The sequence below is a fragment of the Amblyraja radiata genome, chromosome 19, assembly GCF_010909765.2.
Source record: "Amblyraja radiata isolate CabotCenter1 chromosome 19, sAmbRad1.1.pri, whole genome shotgun sequence".
NCBI classification, from domain to species: domain Eukaryota; kingdom Metazoa; phylum Chordata; class Chondrichthyes; order Rajiformes; family Rajidae; genus Amblyraja; species Amblyraja radiata.
Window position 1 is genome coordinate 16,779,631 of NC_045974.1, and position 15,877 is coordinate 16,795,507.

A 15,877-nucleotide genomic window follows, 5' to 3' on the forward strand; every position below is an offset into this window, starting at 1 on the left:
AGAACTAGTGTATGGGTAAAAACAAAGTACTGCAGAGGCTGTTTTATACCAAAAATAGGCACAAAGTTCTGGAGTAACTCACTAAGTTAGGCAGCATCTCCTTAGAAAAAGGATGGATGACGTTTCGGGTCGAGACCCTTCCAGTTGGGATTGATGGTCGTGTGAACTCGGTTGGCCCGTTTCCAAGCTGTATCTCTAAACTACAAAAACGATCTCTGAAATGCCAGCAATTGCAGAGCTAATTCATTCAATTTCTCCCGACAGGGCAAACTTATTATCCCTGCCAGATGTCTGGTAAATCTTTGCTGCTGTCCTTCTACAGCAAGTAACAGAAACAGCACTTGATCTTCTTGCAATATCAAATTTCAGAGCAATGGGCAATTGGATTTACACACTGAACTCCAGTTGGCTGGTTAAGCTGCATTGACCATCTGCCTGGCTAAGACTATCCAACCTGCCTTGGATGAGTTGAGGAGCGTGGGTGCAAGATACGTTGGATGATTGGGATGAGTTAGTTGGATGGGTTGAAGAGGGGGAGGGTGGGTGCAAGATGAGTTGGATGATCTGGATTAGTTAGTTGGATGACCTGCCTTGGATGAGTTTGTTGGATGACCTGCCTTGGATGAGTTGGAGAGGGGGAGGTTGGGTGCAAGATGTGTTGGATGATCTGGATGAGTTGGTTGGATGACCCGCCTTGGATGGGTTGAGTTGACGATGTGGGGGGGGGAGGGGTGCAAGGGGGAGGGACACATCCATGCTGCGTTCCGATTGGCCCTTGGCGCGTGACGACTTCCCCTTCGTCCCGCCCCAGAGCCAATGATTGGTCGGCGGGTGCTGTCAGTCACCGGCAAGGCGCATCTTTGTTCGCGCGCTCTTTGAACGTGAGGAAGCGGAGGGGCATCAAAGGCTGGCGTAGGTACTGCGGCCTCGAGTTTAGTTGGTGTCCGGCGGAGGGGCATCAAAGGCCGGCGTGGGTACTGCGGCCTAGAGTGTGGCTGGTGTCCGGCGGAGGGTGATTGGGGGCTACAGCGTCCCGTGTGGCTGGTGTCCGGAAGGTTTGACCCTCTCTCAGCCCGCCTCTCCCCCCCTCAACCTTAAGGGCCCTGACGCATCTGGGTTCGAGCAAAGCAAGGTGCTGGGCCGGACACCGCAAGAGGGACGGGGGGTCCCGGCAGAGGCCGTCCTTGCCGCATTGCACCGCGCCCGGGCCTTGTGCGAACGTGGCGGGATGCGCCGGTGAGGGCCGCTGACTGACGTCGTGAGTCCCCGGGGACGGCGGGTGTGCGCTGGAGCCGGCACCTGGCGAGGTTTCCGGCACGTCAAGGTGATGACTCGCCGCTTGAGGTGGGCCTCGGGCTTAATGTGGAGACGCTGGGATCCCTCTTGCTTCATGTGATGGTGGATCTGCGGCATGTTGTGTGGGGGTAGTGAGATCCATAGCATAGCGGGAGGGGAATCATTGCACGTTGCTAGCGGGTGGGGGAGGGTAAACTCGCTGTAAAGATGGATTGAATCCACCATGTAGGGAGGAGGGGGAGTTTGCTCTGATCCTTTGCCCGGATAGTGGGATACACTACAGTTATCATTTGGGCTTTGGTGGTGGAATTTTACAGGAACGGTTGAGAGGCATGTAGGCCAAACACGGGGAAATTGGACTAGATTAGATGGAGAATTTTGGTCGGCGTGGACGAATTGTCGAAAGGCCTGTTTCTGTGCTGTATAAATCTAATTTAAAAAAAAGTTGGGTGGGATCACTGCGGGGTGCTGGGAACTGTTCGCATTGTAGATTGCCTGAATCCTTTTTATAGGTAACAAGATTTTCCGCAAATCAGTCAAAAAGAAAAAAATACTGCATATGCTGGATCTGATCTTAAAATAGAAACTCTCAGAAATACTTTTGCAGACCAGGCAGCATCAAGTGAGAACTGAGTTAATTAAAATAAATAAAAAACAAAAAATGGCAGATATGACGAGCTAATATTTTAGGTTAGTGAAGTGGATCCGGAAAATGTTGCAAAAACTGTTAATATTGGAGGATGGGTGTAAGGGGATAAAACAAAAGGGAAGGCCTGTGATAAGGTATGGTGCAGATTTGTAGAAATTAGAAAGTTTGCATCTTTCCCCTCTTAACTAAGTGTTTTCCTACTGATGCTCTGTTTTCCTTCCATGTAGGTGCTCAATTTTATAGGTAGTTCTGCTACACTGTTTTGATAATGCACATTGGATGTAATGCAATCTATAAATGAGGGAACACTGCATTATGTTTATGTGGGTCTCATTGGTTATAATGTAATTTAGATCAGGAACTAGAGGACCATTTACAATTAATTTAGAATATGGCAAGGAGAAAAAAAAGCTATCTTGGAAATAATAGTTTCAAAGGAACTTCCATATGTTAATCGGGCACATTTGGCTCTTAAGTATACACCTACTTTCACTGTGAGGCTATTGAAATTAACAAGTGATCACTTGTGCAAAGGTACACAAAAATGCTGGAGAAACTCAGCGGATGCAGCAGCATCTATGGAGCGAAGGAAATAGGCGACGTTTCGGGCCGAAACCCTTCTTCAGACTGATGGGGGGTGGGGGGGAGAAGGAAGGAAAAAGGGAGGAGGAGGAGCCCGAGGGCGGGGGGATGGGAGGAGACAGCTCGAGGGTTAAGGAAGGGGAGGAGACAGCAAGGGCTAGCAAACCTGGGAGAATTCAACGTTCATGCCATTCGGACGCAAGCAACCCAGGCGGAATATGAGGTGCTGTTCCTCCAATTTCCGGTGTTGCTCACTCTGGCAATGGAGGAGACCCAGGACAGAGAGGTCGGATTGGGAATGGGAGGGGGAGTTGAAGTGCTGAGCCACCGGGAGTTCAGGTAGGTTATTGCGGACTGAGCGGAGGTATTCGGCGAAACGATCGCCCAACCTCCGCTTAGTCTCCCCGATGTAAATCAGCTGACATCTAGAGCAGCGGATGCAGTAGATGAGGTTGGAGGAGATACAGGTGAACCTTTGTCGCACCTGGAACGTCTGCTTGGGTCCTTGAATGGAGTCGAGGGGGGAGCTGAAGGGACAGGTGTTGCATTTCTTGCGGTTGCAACGGAAAGTGCCCGGGGAGGGGGTGGTACGGGAGGGAAGGGAAGAATTAACAAGGGAGTTGCGGAGGGAGCGGTCTTTGCGGAAGGCAGACATAGGGGGAGATGGGAAGATGTGGCGAGTGGTGGGGTCACGTTGGAGGTGGCGGAAATGGCGGAGGATTATTTGTTGTATTTGCCGGCTGGTGGGGTGAAAGGTGAGGACTAGGGGGACTCTGCCCTTGTTGCGAGTGCGGGGATGGGGAGAGAGAGCAGTGTTGCGGGGTATGGATGAGACCCTGGTTCGAGCCTCATCTATGGTGGCGGAGGGGAATCCCCGTTCCCTGAAGAACGAGGACATTTCCGATGCCCTGGTGTGGAACGTCTCATCCTGGGAGCAGATGCGGCGTAGGCGGAGGAATTGGGAGTAGGGGATGGAGTCTTTACAGGGGGCAGGGTGGGAGGACGTGTAGTCCAGATAGCCATGTGAGTCAGTTGGTTTGTAGTGTATGTCGGTCAGAAGTCTGTCCCCTGCGATGGAGATGGTGAGGTCAAGGAATGGTAGGGAAGTGTCGGAAATGGTCCAGGTGTATTGGAGTGCCGGATGGAAGTTGGTGGTGAAGTGGATGAAGTCAGTCAGTTGTGTGTGGGTGTAGGAGGTGGCCCCAAAGCAGTCGTCAATGTAACGGAGGTAGAGGTCGGGAATGGGGCCCTGGTACGTATTGAACAAGGATTGTTCAACGTACCCGACAAAGAGGCAGGCGTAGCTGGGGCCCATGAGTGTGCCCATAGCTACGCCTTGTGTTTGGAGGAAATGGGAGGTCAAACGTAAAGTTGTTGAGGGTGAGGACCAACTCCGCTAGGCGGAGGAGGGTGTCAGTGGCTGGGTATAGGTTGCTCCTCTGGTCGAGGAAGAACCGGAGGGCTTTGAGGCCATCCTGGTGGGGGATGGAGGTGTAGAGTGACTGGACATCCATGGTGAAGATGAGGGGGTGAGGGCCTAGAGAGTGGAATGCGCGGAGGCGGCGGAGAGTGTCTGAGGTGTCTAGAACATAGGTGGGAAGGGATTTGACCAAGGGGGATAGTATGGAGTCAAGGTATGTGGAGACGAGTTCGGTGGGGCACGAACAAGCAGAGACAATGGGTCTGCCGGGAGAGCCGGGTTTGTAGATTTTGGGGAGAAGGTAAAAACGGGCCGTGCGGGGCTGGGGAACGATGAGGTTGGAAGCTTGGTTGGGCAGGGCGTGGGAATTGATGAAGTCGGTGATGGTGCTAGATATGGTGGCTTGGTGAACTTGTGCAATATTACTCTATTCTTGGTTTCTTGGTCCTCCAAAATATTCCAAATGGAATTTAAACTGGAGGTAGAATTAAACAATTCTATTAAACACAATCTTTATTTTACATTACTGCAATAAAAATAAATGTATAATTATTAAAAACTCCCAAATCCTGCATGGAAAAATAACTAATTCTGGCCTCTGACTCCCTTTTCCCAATGACACAATTGTTTTTATTGCTGGAGTTTCCTGGCAATGCAACTATTATAGCAGAACTATCTGTGCAACATGGATACAGCCCCTTAATCCCAGCTTGTTCACGTCAACCACGTTGTCTACGTGCTAGTCCCTTTTGACTTAGTTTGGCTCTTAGTCCTCCTAAACCTTTGCTGTCCATGTGCCTGTCCTAATGCCATTTGAATGTTGTGATTGTACCTGCCATGTCTGACAGCTTCCAAATACCTATCGCCCTCTGTGAGGAAAAAGTTGTTCCTTGTGTCCTATTTCTATCTTTCCCCTATCACCTTAAATCTATGCCTTCTAGTTCTAGACTCCCCTATACTAGGATAAAGACTGTCACTACTCATTTATGCCCCTCATGATTTCACACTATAAGGTTTCTTCTCACCCTCCTATGCTCCAGGGAAAACAGCCCCAGATTATGCAGCCTCTCCTTACAACTCAAGCCTTTCAGTCCTCAATTAATGTCTGCACTCCTTGCAGTTTAATGATATTCATCCAAAAACCCAGAATGAGTAAGCCATTTAGAGCGGAGATGAGGAAACACTTTTTTCTCACAGAGAGTGGTGAGTCTGTGGAATTCTCTGCCTCAGAGGGTGGTGGAGGCAGGTTCTCTGGATGCTTTCAAGAGAGAGCTAGATAGGGCTCTTTAAAATAGCAGAGTCAGGGGATATGGGGAGAAGGCAGGAACGGGGTACTGATTGGGGATGATCAGCCATGAACACATTGAATGGCGGTGCTGGCTCGAAGGGCCAAATGGCCTACTCCTGCACCTATTGTCTATTGGTGCATAATAATACCAAGTGTGGTCTCATCAATGACTTGTACAGTTGTAACATTATTACCTAACTTGTACTCAAAAGGCTACCTTCACTGCCATTTCTACGCATGTCACTTTCAAGGAACAATGTGTATATATACCTCTAGGAGTCTGTATAATGCACTCTAGGAACCCTACCATTTACTGTTTAAGTCCTGCACTGGTTTAACTTTCCAAATGATACACCTCGAACTAGTCAAACTTAAATTCCCTTTGTAATCGCTCAATTCCTGTTGTAATCTTCGATAACCTCTTTGCTGTCCATTAACCCACCATTTTTTCTGTCATCCACAAACTCTAACCATGTTAACAATATTGACATCCAAATTGTTAATACAACAGTAGATCCAGCACTAATCCCTTTGCCTCACTACTAGTCAGAGGCATCCAGCCTGAATAACAAGCCTCCACTACCACTCTGACTTTTCCATGGAGCCAATTTTGTGTCCAATTTTCTAGCTTGCCCTGCATCGCATGTGATCTAACCTTCCAGACTAGTCTACAATGTGGGGCCTCATCAAAGGCCTTGCTAAAGTCCACGTTGACAATGTGTAGTTCCCTGTCCTCGTCAATTATCTTGGTTGTCTCTTCAAAATAAATATGTGAAACATGATTTCCCACGCTAAAGCCCTAATCAGTCCTTGCCTTACTAAATGTTGGAAGATCCTGTCCCTCTGAATCACAATACTAGTTTGTAATTGCCAGTCTTTCCCTTGGAGCCCTCCTTAAATAAACACACAACATTAACTGACCTCCAATCTTCCAGTATACCACCCGTGGGTAAAGATGCACAATGTCCTTGGATACACTTGATAGCGCCCTGGGTAGTTATTCACCTTAATATGCCACAAGACCTCCAGCATCTGCTTTTATAATGTGGATATATTCCAAAGAGGTGTGGTTTGTTAATTGTCCAATATAATCTACCTCTGATGTGGTTGGGAGTCAGAAGAGTTGGGGAGTTAATGGGAATATGAGGGAAATTGGGTTGCGAGGCAAAAGGAGAGGGAATGTAACTAATGAGATTTCTTTGCAAGCTGGCATAGACCCAATGGGATGAATGACATTATGCACTATAAGAAAATATCTCATGAATGAAATCTGAAATGCCAGAGTGTAGGGAGTGTTAAAATGGAATATAGGAAGGAAGCATGCGAAACAACCTGAATGTTTTTCATCTGAGATTATTAAATTAAGTGTTGAGTCCTGAGGATGTGGAACCCAAAAGTTTCCATTGCCTCTTACTTTAATTCTCCAATCTCCTTCTACTCTGATCTTTGGTGTCTTCCGCCATTTCAGTGAATCTGGAGGAGAGGCAACTTGTCCATTGACGTGGCACTTTGCAGCCATCAAAATAAACGGCTTCTCAGTAGACTGTTCTTGGCAGACCTGTGACCATGTAGGTTTGACTGTGTTGAGTGATAGGTTGACTTCCTGGATTCGAGTAACGCTGCTTTTAGTTTCTAAATGCTGGGCAAAATCGCTAAATTTACTGAATTGTAATGATCATATCTTGTTTAGACTAGTTTTATTCAATGATGACAGAGTCTCTCTTTCCTTCTGTCCCTGTGCTTTGCAGGTTATGGCTGAAGAGAAAGGCCAAACTTCCTCAAGGTTCCTGTTTCCCTTCAAACCGTACTCCATTCAGGAGGAATTCATGACTGCACTGTACAATGTTCTTGAAGATGGGAAGATTGGCATATTTGAGAGTCCCACCGGGACGGTAAGCTTTAATATTTCAAGATAGAAAAGAAGCGCTTGCATTTAAATGGCTGGTCTCACAACCTTCGAACATCCAGAATGCTTTCAGCCAGTGAAGTGGTAGTACAGTTGCCAACTTGTGCAGAGTACGGTTTCACAAAAAGCAACATGGCAGTGATTTTCCAGAGGAGAATAATTGGAATAAGTTTCCATTTGCCGATGTGGGTGTATGATCTATAGTGTGAAAGAATAAGAATGAAAGTATAATAAATGACACCAGGATGTACAATTGATACATTTCCCTTGCACTCAGTTGCCCATGTGAGCAAGCCATGCCATCCGCATACCAAATGCTACGCATGAGAAGCAAACTCTATTTTGAGCTCTCACGAGAAGAGGTGACCAGGTGGAGAGATGATATGTTCAAAGCCTCTGAACAGTATTTTTTCATTTAAATATATTTCATGGGGAGTAGGCATTACTGAGCTGGTCAACATTTACTATCAACTTCTAATGGTGCAGTGGAAGTTTACCAGAATGATGCCTGGATTAGAGGATATTATGGAGAGGTTGGACAAACTTGGATTGTTTTTACTAGGACGTTGGAGGTTAAGGGGAGATCTCATAGAAGTATACAGGTATACTTTGCTTAGCGCTACCACGCACAGTGCGGCTTCGCTATAGCGCTCTTTCTTTTTAGAGCCTTGTTTGATTTAATTTTAAAGTAACGATTAGCATAAGTAAAGATTTAGCATAAAACATTTTGGGGGGGGGGTATTTAAGCCTGGGATGTGAGGATATTGCTGGCGTTAGGAGCTCTCTCCTGGCTAACTTGCCATGCCTAGCCAAGAGTAGAGTTAAATGTGGATGTACAAACCAAATTAACACCACCCTGCTCTCATTTAACAGTAGTAAATCTCGCACATCAGGATCGCTTGGAACTCAAACAAAATTTTAGATGCGGTTAATGTTTCTTTAATGTTTTCAAGAGAGTTAGATTTAACTCTTAGGGCTAAAGGAATCAATGGATATAAGGAAAAAACCAGAACGGGGTACTGATTGTGGATGATCAGCCATGATCGTATTGAATGGCGATGCTGGCTCGTAGGGCCGAATGGTCTCCTGCACCTATTTTCAATGTTTCTGTGTTAACACTTTACAAGTCTCAAAAAGCAATGTAATTTGTAAATGGACAAAAGCCCCTGGTCCATTTCTTTCAAGCCATCTTTATTGTCAGTGTTCAAAGGAGTCTTTTCCCTCTCTGCTCTTCCAAACCCACTGGATTCAAACACAAATGACAAAGCAAACATGAGAGCCTAAATTTCAGCACTCGACACAAGTGAAGCTCCGTCTCATGTATGAGTTACAAGTTCAGTATGTTGGAAAATGTTTTAAATAATTTGCATTGTTTTTTTTGTTTTACTGAACTGGTATGGACTATGTAGGCAGAATGACTGTCCTTTCTCTCACCACCGCCCAATCTGGTCCTCCCTGCCCTGGGACGGCCCAGGCCTGACCGGGAGTGATGTTTCGGCCTCTGGCTAGGAGATGCTGGTGGCTGGATTTAAGGTTGGGGCAACGGATGGGCTGGTGCTGCTGCAGCTTCTGTGAGCTCTCCGCAGGCATGGGGCCAGCCCCTGCACCTCTTCCCGCCGCCGCTGCTTGCGGTGCACTTTCCGCTCTGCCATAATGCGCTGGTGCTCAGTGATCAGGTAACACTTGGGGGCGTCAGCTGCATGCCCCGTGCCCTTTGGCTCACTATGTCATTGACGAACCCTTATTTGTGGGTCCAACAGCAAGGACACTTGGGTGTCGGGAGACTTACCCGCTGTGCCGCATGCTGTCAGGTTTTGAGCTGCCCGGCATTCTTGTTCTTTCATTAGCAGAGAGCTTTGAGCTTGAAGCAAGTCCCAAGCTGGGAAAGAGATTTGCCAGTAAATGAAAACTTTACCTCCTTTGAGTGCGATATCTCTGCAGGGGATAATGTAACGTAATAACTCGAGGCTCCAGTCGGGAAGTCCCGTTGTTACATGTCTCATTTTATACGAGAGCTGCGAATGCAATAAGTGTGTTAAAAATTACTTATCAGGATCGTATCTCCATGCATGCTTGTTATAATGATCCCGCAGAGCGCTGATTCGTTTAGTGGTCCATTTTCTAGGAACATATCTAGAGCACTAAGTGGGTATTACATAATAGCATAAAATGATGAGAGGCATAGATAGGGTAGACAGTCAGAACCTTTTCCCCAGGATGGAAATATGAAATACTAATGTGCATAGCTTTAATGTGAGGTGGTCAAAGCTTAAAGGACACGTGTGGGCAAGTTTTTTTTACACAGAGGATGATGTGCGCTGTCAAGGGTGATGGTGGAGGCAGATACCATGGTGGTGTTTAAAAGGCTTTTAGATAGGCACATGGATATACAGGGACTGGAGGGATATGGATTACATGCAGGCAGATAAGGGTTGGTCAATGACACAGGGAGCCAAAGGGCCTGTTCCTGTGCTGTGCTATTTGGGTTCTCTTGGGAATTTGCTGGTAGGCCACAACTTTAACCACAAGTCTCTGGTAAGAGAGTTTCCATGGTGTTGTTACGTGGCGACTTTCAGGATTCTGACTGCATAAATGTCATATTTATTCAAACGCTTCCTTGTGAAGGGAAGTCACTGTCATCTTACTGTTGAATGTAGCTTTGATGAACCCAAACTAAATGTTGGCAATCTGATTTTTGGTGAAAGATGCCCATTTGATAACACCTTTTTTTTTCTCCTCTTAAGATTGAGAATAGGTTGATGGGGAGTAACTGTCAGGTTTGAATTTGACCTGTTTTTTGTGGACTGGGCATGCCTGGGCAGTTTTAGATGTGTTAAATTTGATTGGTCAAACAAATTTGCAAGATGGGACATTGTACTGTCTTGGTCAGTCATTCTCGAAGATTAACTTAAAATGAAACGAATACGCTGGAAACGTTCTGCATGTCAAGCAATTCCTATGTAAAGAGAAACAATTAATATCACATTTCAATGATCTTTCATCAGATCAAATTAAGTTAATTGACCGCTTTGTTGGCTGGTTAAGCTTAGAGGCAAAGCTTTTGAGAGCATTTCAATGGGTGGGTCTGGTCACTTAACACCATTTATAATTGGAAGCTCCTGCAATGAATGGGGAATCGTCAATTGGAGCTTTGGCCATTTAATTGCCGTTGACTTGATCATGGTACATACATACTGGCAGGAGGCATTGCCAGTAAATTCCAGCCACAGTTTTTCTTCATTGATGTATTTACTTATTATCTCTTATATGTACTAAATATGGCTGCCTTTCTTCATCAGGGGAAATCACTCAGTCTCATCTGTGGTGCCCTCACTTGGCTCAGAGACTTTGAAGAGAAAACAAAACTGGAAGCAGCCCAGCTTTTGGAAGATCGACTTCCACAGCAACGGCGGTCCCAGGATCTCCAGAATTCCTCCGATGCTGGTTCCAAGGAGTCGGAAGCCAAGGCCTCTGGGAGTGAATTTGACTGGGTCACTGAATTTGTGCAGAAGAAGGCAGAACGGGACCTGGTTGATAAATTAAAGGTTATTTCAGAAGAAAATTGAGATTAGTTTTAAATTTTATGATGTCGTGTATTCCATTAAAATATGTACCATTTGGTCTTTCTAACTGTAGAGGCCTTGCTCTTAAAATAGTGGAGTTGCCTGAGAGTTTGTGTTATGCACGGGAGACTGAAATGTAACTGAAAAATGCAGAAAATAGTTAGTAGGTCTCACGGCACCTATGAAAGGGAAACTGTTTAAATTTTAGGTTTGACCTCTTTGGAAAAAATACACAAGTTGGTTGCAGGCAAAGGAGGGAGAGTCCGAAAGAACAAGAGTTCTGTGATCGGGTGAAGACTAGAAGAGATTAAATAACACAAGTGGAGCCACTTGCTCAATGAGGAAGGTGAATAGTGGAAGTATGTGTGGAGAAAGTCGAGATGCTGAATGTAATCTAGATTTGCTACGGGAAAGGAAAGAAAAATGGTGGAAGTCTAATATTATTGATTTCAACTTAGAGTCCTGATGTATAGAAATCCATTTGCCACATAATATTTAGGAACTTTGTGTGGATTAAATAAATGTCAGTAGCTGAAGGACTCATTAAAGATATAAGGTTGCTGCTTTAACAAGTGTAAACTGTTTTGTAGGGTTGGAAAGACTAGAAATTCAGAACTTGATTAAAGGCCAGTGAAATCCTATTTTGGAGAATTCAGATTGATAAAAAAGTAAATGATAATTACAAATTACCTAATAGTGGGATAACAGTAATAGAGTCATATAGCACGGAAACAGGCCCTTGGCCCAGCTTGCCCATGTCAACCAAGGTGCCCCATCTTCACTAGTCCCATCTGCCCCTGTTTGGCTCATATCGCTCTAAACATTTCCTATCCATAAGGTTGGATGATGAATGAGGATAACTGAATTGATAAAGGAATGGTCGTAGAAAGAAAGAAAGACGTTGATGGTGAAAGATTGTCAAGGACGTGCTAATTGAAAGATTGTCAAGGAAGTCCTGCAATTTCTGCTATTATGTCAATTGAGTGACTTGAAAAGAAAAAGCTGAAAGTTCAGTGACTGTTTCTGATTTCTTATTAGGGCCTGGAAGTGGTTAAAATTATTTGTTAAATAAATAACCCATGAATGAGGAGTGGTATTTTCCAATTTTGCTCTAATTTTCCTCTGAGTAGTTTGACATGCATGGGAGTCTCCACAAACTGAAATGTAAATGGAACATCGGGAGTATTTGGGCCTCTTCAAAGGAAGCCAAGTGACTATGTCCATACTGCTTGTTGTAAACCGTACATATTTCTAAACTATATTTTTTGTAGGATGAAGAATTAAGAAGAAAGAAAAGAGAAGAACGATTGGAGCAAACGCGTAATAATGTGCAGCTTAAATACGCTTTGAAGCGCAAGGTACTAATTCTATAAAGTATCGATGTGCAGGAATGTGCATGGGTTTGTAAAGACAGAAGAACTGACAATTGAGATTTTATTTTTGTTGTAGTGCTGCTTATAATTCCAGCCTGCCTGGTCTGCTCCCTTTTCATTGCACCATCCTAATTTTTCCGTTGCTTATTTTAGTCAGGCATGAGGTTTCTCCGCGGAAATCCGCGAGTTTTGAAATTCGGTTAAAAAGAAAACTCGATTTAAAAAATTCCGTCAATCTCCTCTTTCAATGGCTTACCGCTTTAGCGTAACAACGTCTGCCTTTCTCCAGCTTCATGACGATTGACGGCGTCATCAGCGTCACGACGTCTGATGGCATCGTCCGCGTCAGCTCGAGTTGGGCCAAGATGGAGCAGCTGGCGGGAGAGCGGCTGAGGTAAATGGTGGCGATGGAAGGGAAGTAGGTGCCAGCATGGCACCGAGACCACATGGCGGAGAGAGGGACCACCCCTGGTACAACTCTTCCCTTACACCCCCCACTACCTCCCTTGGTACAACTCTCCCCTTAGCCCCCCCCCCACTCCATCCCCTGGTACAATGCTCCCCTTACCCTCGCACCCTCCCCGGTACAACTCTCCCCTTACCCCCCTCCCCCAACTCCCTCCCATGGCACAACACTTTTTCCCCCACTCCCCTGGTACAACTCTCTCCTTAACCCCCCCTCCCCCACTTGTGTTAGAAGTACATGTTGTGCAGAAAGGGAGTCGGTATCAAGACTTGGCAAATTCATGAAAGATAATGGGAATGCATTGCATCCATCTAGCATATGCCCTGTTAGTGTTAAAATAAAGAACTGTTTCATTTGAAAAACAAAAGCATTCAAGAGTCTATGTCAGACACTACAATGTTCTTTTTTTAATCAGGTAAAACAAGCAATTTCGAGGTATAATTATCAAAAATTCTCTGCATAAAGAGGGCACTGCCCCCTTTTATCACCACCAGGGGGTGCTGCCCACTGGACCGCCAACTTCCTCTTTTTTCATTTTTATCCTGTCTCGTGCCTTAAAAAATATTGTTGGGTATTTGTTAATCTGTTCATTTGATCTTTGTATCTAACATTATGAATGGACAATTAGCTCTTGTCCTGCATATTTGAATTTGATTCCTTTGAACCTTGCCCCTTTCACCTTAAAAGCGAAGTCCTTCAGTCTTTGACATTTCTATCCAAAGGTACTGACTGTCTCCCCCTTTTTATGCCCCTCATAATTTTATATACTTCTCAGACCTCCCCTCACTCTCCGGCATTCCAAGAAAACTAATTTCTCTCTGCCCCAGCTCAGCAAAACAACTATTTTCTCATGGGAAAGGAACCCTCTGAAGAAGGGTCTCGACCCAAACCATCACCCATTCCTTCTCTCCAGAAATGCTGCCTGTCCCACTGAGTTACTCCATCATTTTGTGTCTACCTCAGATTTAAACCAGCATCTGCAGTTCTTTCCTACACAACTACTTTCTCATGCGTCCTCTCAAACATTTATCTCTACATAAACCGTCAGTGTCAAGATGGTGCAACGCTGAGGTACAGGAGACGAGACCTCTTTTGTTAAAAGAAAATAATAAACTGGTGTTCCTTGTGCTAAAACAATGCAGTGGACATGTGAGAAACTATCCAAGATTCTTGGGCTCATTTAGTACAGGGATTCCTACAATCCTTCGGATGCTCAATAAAAGGCTGAGATGTTTTGCTTTTCTCCCGAGAGCCCATTAGCTGCTCACTGCATCTAGCGTTTTCTCTGTGCTGTAAGATACTATCTTCCACAAGCTAGTGATAACTAGAATACTCTATCAAACCTGTGCTTGACACCAGAGAGATACCGATGACACGGAACACCTCATTCAGATGAGTAAAGAAGTGGTGACTGCTGAACAGCTGTCAAACACTGATGGTCTGGACAAGGAGGACGAAGGCTTCATCCTGGCAGATTATGAGAGTGATGATGAAAAGAAGTCAAAGGATTCTAGGTAGGTGAAAGTCTTAGCATTGTCTCTGTGATAGTGAAAAAAAGAATTTGCTTTAAATAGTTCCTGTGTGATTTCAGTGCACCATGAAGTGTTTTAGAACATGGAACATAGAACGTACATCACATACGTAGGCCCTTCTGCCCATAATATCTGTGCTGAACCTGATGCCAAGATAAACTAATCTCACCTGCCTGCAAATGATCCATGCCCTTCATTCTATGCATATCCACATGCCTATATAAAAGCCACTTTAACACCACTATAGTATTTGCCTCCAACAGCATCCCTAACAGTGCATTCCAGGCACCCACCACCCTCTGTAAAAACAAAACAAAACTTGCTCTGCACATCTCTGGTAAATGTTGCCCCTTTCACCATAAAGCTATGCTCTCTCGTCTTTGATCTTTTCACCTTGGAAATATATTCTGGCTGTCTTCTCTGCCTAGGCCTCTAATTTCATATTTAATATTATCAATCAGATCCCCCCTCAACCCCTGATGTTCCACCAAAAAATATCCAAGTCTGTCCAACCTCTCCTTATAGCTAATACCCTCTAATTCAGCAAATTAAATACTTCTGAAATTTTAGTTCTGTAGTATGGCAGTGAAATCTGCCTGCTTGTACATAAAACAAGTTCCCACAAATGTGATAATGACTGTGATGTTAGTGAAGGATATGTGTTGGCGGGGCCTCTGGTAAGAACACCTCTCGGTCTTTGAATGGGAAATTTTTGTTTGACAGCTCATCAGCTGAAATCACACAAGATACTATTTCCACCAGAGCAGCAAAATCTCGGACAGGCAGTTTGGTAATCTCTGGGGTAGTTGATGAGCCCACGAGCTTTTGTTTCGGAGGAGAGATTGTTGCCATCTAAGTGTCAGCCAACGCCTATCATTTTGTTGGATGAGGATTTTAGGTTCTAGATCTTCTGGGGTTTTATTATTGGTGCTTCTCTTATCTCAATATTTGAAAACTTCAGCGACCAGAATTTTAAGATGGCAACTTTATGATATAATTAATTATCTGAACTGTTATACTTCTCAGCTTTCCCCAGTTGGAAAGACAACCAACTTTGGTTGTGGTTATTGCAACTCCCAGCCAGTTAATAAGTTAATCTCTGCCATGCTGACAGCTGAAACTGCAACTGATCTGCCAGGAAATGGGAGAAACTAATAATGAACCTGGGTTCCTGCTCTTGATTTCTGTTCAATTTTGCCCAGAGTAGTTGTTTCACAAGTGTTGGGCATGATCAGGTTAGAGTAGAGTGATACAGTGTGGAAATGGGTCCTTTGGCCCAATCTGCCCCAGCTACACTGGTCCCACCTGCCCATGTTTGGTCCATATCCCTCCAAACCTGTCCTATCTATGTACCTGTCTAACTGTTTCTTAAATATTGGGTTAGATCCTGCCTTAACTACCTCTTCTGGCAGCTTGTTCCATACACTCACCACCCGTTGTGTGAAAATGTTACCCCTCAGATTCCTATTACATAATTTCCTCCTCGTCTTAAACATTTGTCCTCGACCTCGATTCACCTACTCTGGGCAAGAGACTTTGTGCATCTACCCAATCTATTCCTCTCATGATTTTATACAATGGTTGACTTCAGTTTGCATAAATTAGTAATTGAGGAAAGCTTGGGCAGGTTGCTGGTGTCCCAAGACCTTACTCAAGCAAACAAAGTGTTGAGTAAATTATATAGCCCTTGGACTATTCTGTCCACGGAAGAACTAATTTGTAAGGCCTGTAGAAATTTATCCCTGCTGTATCGCATAGTATAAACATGTTTTTGTGAAGTTTTATGGCTGATTTCATTTTCA

At 44.8% G+C, this 15,877-nt stretch overlaps 1 protein-coding gene across 3 annotated transcripts in view; it reads left to right on the forward strand.

Annotated features, from left to right (window-relative positions):
* Positions 1–849: 849 nt before the first annotated feature.
* ddx11 (DEAD/H-box helicase 11) overlaps positions 850–15,877 on the forward strand; it is a 58,045-nt gene continuing 43,017 nt past the window's right edge. The window contains exons 1-5 of one of the 3 annotated variants that reach the window (XM_033037765.1): positions 850–1,324; positions 6,984–7,127; positions 10,441–10,686; positions 11,976–12,062; positions 13,903–14,057. In XM_033037765.1, the coding sequence (XP_032893656.1) occupies positions 6,987–7,127; positions 10,441–10,686; positions 11,976–12,062; positions 13,903–14,057 (629 nt within the window). In that variant the 5' untranslated portion in view covers positions 850–1,324; positions 6,984–6,986. Of the gene's footprint in view, positions 1,345–6,983; positions 7,128–10,440; positions 10,687–11,975; positions 12,063–13,902; positions 14,058–15,877 lie in introns of all 3 variants that reach the window. The other 2 variants (XM_033037766.1, XM_033037767.1) reach the window with 2 other exon arrangements.